Source organism: Pteropus vampyrus, unplaced genomic scaffold (assembly GCF_000151845.1).
Source record: "Pteropus vampyrus isolate Shadow unplaced genomic scaffold, Pvam_2.0 Scaffold62, whole genome shotgun sequence".
Lineage (NCBI taxonomy): Eukaryota > Metazoa > Chordata > Mammalia > Chiroptera > Pteropodidae > Pteropus > Pteropus vampyrus.
Window position 1 is genome coordinate 7340891 of NW_011888843.1, and position 3952 is coordinate 7344842.

General features: G+C 35.0%; 1 protein-coding gene across 1 annotated transcript in view; it reads right to left on the reverse strand.

The window, feature by feature from the left end:
- LOC105292764 (dynactin-associated protein-like) overlaps positions 1-3952 on the reverse strand; it is a gene marked incomplete at its 5' end in the record, with an annotated part of 28366 nt that overhangs the window by 16918 nt on the left and 7496 nt on the right. Inside the window, 2 exon segments of the mRNA XM_023531174.1 lie at positions 9-115; positions 2750-2914. Of these exon segments, the coding sequence (XP_023386942.1) occupies positions 9-115; positions 2750-2914 (272 nt within the window).

Below are 3952 nucleotides of genomic sequence, written 5' to 3' on the forward strand. Positions count from 1 at the left end.
CATTATACACCAGACACACTATGAGTACTCCAATTGTTGTTGTTATCACACAGGCTAAGAGACAAGCCAGGAAGATTTTCCATAAAGACCAGTCACTGAAGACATTGCAAGTCTCCTGGAAAGAATTTATATAAAGTTACTTGAGATGAAATAAAATGTTTAAAAAAATTAGTGCCATTGATAATCTTTCATATATATATATAAAAACACATATACACATATTACTTCACTGTAAAAAGTATAAGCATAAAACACTCTCTTAATAGCATCTAATAATAAATACTGACTCAAACATAAGTTTTCAATTAGAAAGGACTTGTTCCTTATACCATCTTTAATGTAAGAACGTAGAAATTTCCACTGACCTCTAACGCTTTCTATTCATATATCTGTCTCTCAAACTAAAAAAAAAAAAAAAAAAAGGCTTCTTAGAAACTCTTTGTTCCTCCCACTATCATAGAAGTATCTGTATATGTTGGGTGACAGCTGCACACAGTAATCTGAGTGACCCAAAAGATCAGCTGATTAAATTTTCCTCTCCTTCTGGCTTGTTGACTATCAGAAATTTGGCTGCCTTGGAGTTTTCATTCTAACTGGGTTAATTCATGTCTTATGAAATTTTCTGGCTAACTTTTATACTGGTTACTATTTGGCAGCATGAAATTCAGAGTGTGAAAACATTTGTTAAAATCCAGTTTATCATCCCAGAGGCTATTTCCACTGGGTAAGATGCTCACCTCCTTGATCCTATTCTTTCACTCACAAAATTCTATGTGACAAGATTAGAATAAGGATTAATGTCAGTTAAATTAGTTTTTAAACTCTAAAATGCCATATATAAACAAATTACATATATAAATATATATGTAATTTATGTACATAAGGTATATATTTATCTATATATGTAATTTATAATTGTAGAGGAAATATTGCATAGTGTAAAATATGTAAGTCTTCAGATCAGAGTCTTGAATTTAAATCCCTTACCATTAATATTCTGAAAAAATTTCTTGTCTAATTCTCAACTTGCCTTATATCAAAAGGAGGATAACCTCAACACAAGAGGTAGATATAATTGTGTTGAGAAAATTAAAATAAGAAATATCCTCCATAATTAGATTCTTGCAGGAGGCACTGCATTGTAGTAATTAAGAGCACAGGCATGAAGTCTAACGAATTTAGGTTTAAATTTTTACTCCACCTTTCACTAGATGGATGATGACATTTGGAAATTTGCATTATCTTGCACACCCTCGATTTTCTCATGTGGATAGCATTACTTATTGCATAGGATTGCTGTAAATAGTAAAAAAGGAAATAATATGGGTAATGTTTCCCTATACTTACTAAGTATTCAATAAAAACATTTGATTTCAGTAATTATCTCATTATTATCCCTTTCCTTATGACTGAAAGAAACAAACACAGAGCAGATGTCTTTGGAGCATGTAGAGTAGATCTTAAATGTCCCCAAATATGGAAGACGATCTTAGACAGTAAGCCTCAGTCTGGGTGTTGAGAGCAGCACCCACTAGGCAATCAGAAGCACTGCAGAGGCCTTGGGTACTACGGTCAAGGGAATTCAAGGCACCAACTAAGAGAGCCCAAAGACAAATGGCACCGCCTGCCCCATGTCATCCGGGCCTTAGAAAGAAGCCAAAGGGTGGGGAGAGGAAGAACCACACATCTCAGATAAGGGAGGTAATTACCCTCATTTTTGGTTTGACTATTAAAAAGAGGAGCAAAATTAATAGAAACACACCTTAACCTGACTTCAGACCTGTGCTCCAGTGCTAATACTGCCACTACCTAGCTGTGTGAATTTTTATAAACAAAAACTTCCTAGGCTGCATTGTTTTCCATCTGTCTCTAAGTAAAGGCATCTAAAATAACTTTCAGCTCTCTGACTGGTCTGCCTTGTTCGAGGTCAGGAGATGTATTCTCTAAGTAAGTCTTGTCTATCAAAAGAATCCTTCCACACTGGCTCTTGACGTAAAGATTATATCCGCTCTATTTTCTCAGTCTCTCTGAACTATCTCTACAACAGGAGTAACCAGAGTAAGAGCGTAGATCAGAGCTAGAAGCACTGAACCAAACCTCCAAGCCAATCAGTCAAAGTTAAGTTTTCACCTGGGAGGGAAAGACTCAGAGATTAGAATTTATGGTGAGAAAAACAGAATAATAAGAAAAAAAAAAGTCCTGAACACAGGAAATCTGCTTCTGGGCACCAAACCAAGGTGGTACTAAATGGTTTCTAAGTCAAGGTTGAAAACACATGAGTTCACAACCAGGAGGGCTAATGGAAGGCCCACAGTGTCAGGAAGGGAAGGAGAGCGAGGCAGATCACCCACGGACAAGGACCACAGGGTCTTAACACATGACTTCATCTTCTACCTGGCAAGGGTTACAATGTCATTCACTGCCAGTGCATTTGCTGTCATCACCCACTCAGTTGTCTTAAAAAAGGGACCTCAAAACTTATTTCCTTTAACCCTTATATATATTTTTTAAATTCTGTATGTTTTTATCTTTCCATCATGACCATTAACTCCTTAAGTGAAAAGCCCCATTAATCTCTCTTTCTTGCATTTCCTCTCAGTGTCTTGACATTTTCAAAAGATGCTGCAGATTTTCAAAAGAACAATGTTAATGTTAATTGACTGAATGTTTTCTTCCAAAATATTAGATCAAGAGCATTTCCATGTGCATTACATCATAACCAGAGAAACAGTGTTGTTCTAAACATTACCTGATAATGCTGTAATTCTCTGTTAGGAAATTCTGAGCATCCAAGGGTCCCTGTATTTGTGCAGACACTGGTTAAATTGGTACCAACATCACTAGTTACATCAGTTGATGGTGGAAACTGACATGCTGAACTGTGAGCTTCATGGCTTCTTGTGCTCAGAAACAGCTTTATATAGAAAAGAATAAGAAAAAATGGCTAAAGTAATATAACATAAAGTAATATAATTCTGATAAACATAAATTAGATTGTGACATATTATGACATATTTGATCAAATAAAGTCATCTGAAACCTGACTGAAAAAATACATGAATACATGTATCACATTTCTTCTCCAAACAAGGATTCTAAATAGATCATTATAAGTTACAGTTAATTATGTTACATAATTACTGATGTTAAAATCTAAGAATAAGCATTATCTTTTATACTCATAATATTTAATGCATTTGTTAAATATCATTATGTGGCAAGCTGGTATAAGGAGACTATATAAGAAAAAACATCTCACAGTGAAACTTCTAGAGATCTTAAGGCTTATTAAGAATAATTTTTGGGGGGTCATATCAAAATGAGAAAAACAAGATCTAAAGAGTTGAAGGAGATTCTGGATATAGTAAATTGCAGTAAGCCACTTCTCCCATTGCAATCAATCAATCAATCAATCAATCAATATGTAAGTAAAAATAATTGAAGAGCTTTGAAAGAAATTAAAATTAAGTTATTTAAAATTTAAAAGAGGGAAGAGCTTTACCAAAGTGATCTAACAATCATAGGCCATCTATTGGTTCTGAGTATAAGCTGAAGTTCTGACCACCAAAATAAGTCAGCGAAACTTCGGTTTTCATTTGTGGCAGATAACACAGATTGGAAAACAGAGGAGCCCCAACCACGAGGCCTTTGTAATATTCGGGGCTAGCTCAGGAGGCTGGAGGCCTGGAATGGGAAGTCAGAGGAAAATCTCTAGCAGTATCATGTCATTACAAGATAAAATCCTGCTAGAAGAAAGGGACTTAACACAACACACACTGATTCCGCCCTGAGGACATTTGTCAGATTTTGAAGCTGCCTGGCATAGTAAACTAAAGACTTGAGCTTGAAACCTCCTAAAGTCAACCTCCCAAAAATAGGTACAAATATTCTAAACAAAAGAATAGCAAATTAAACCCAAAAATATATAAAAATGTTAAAAAACCATGACCAA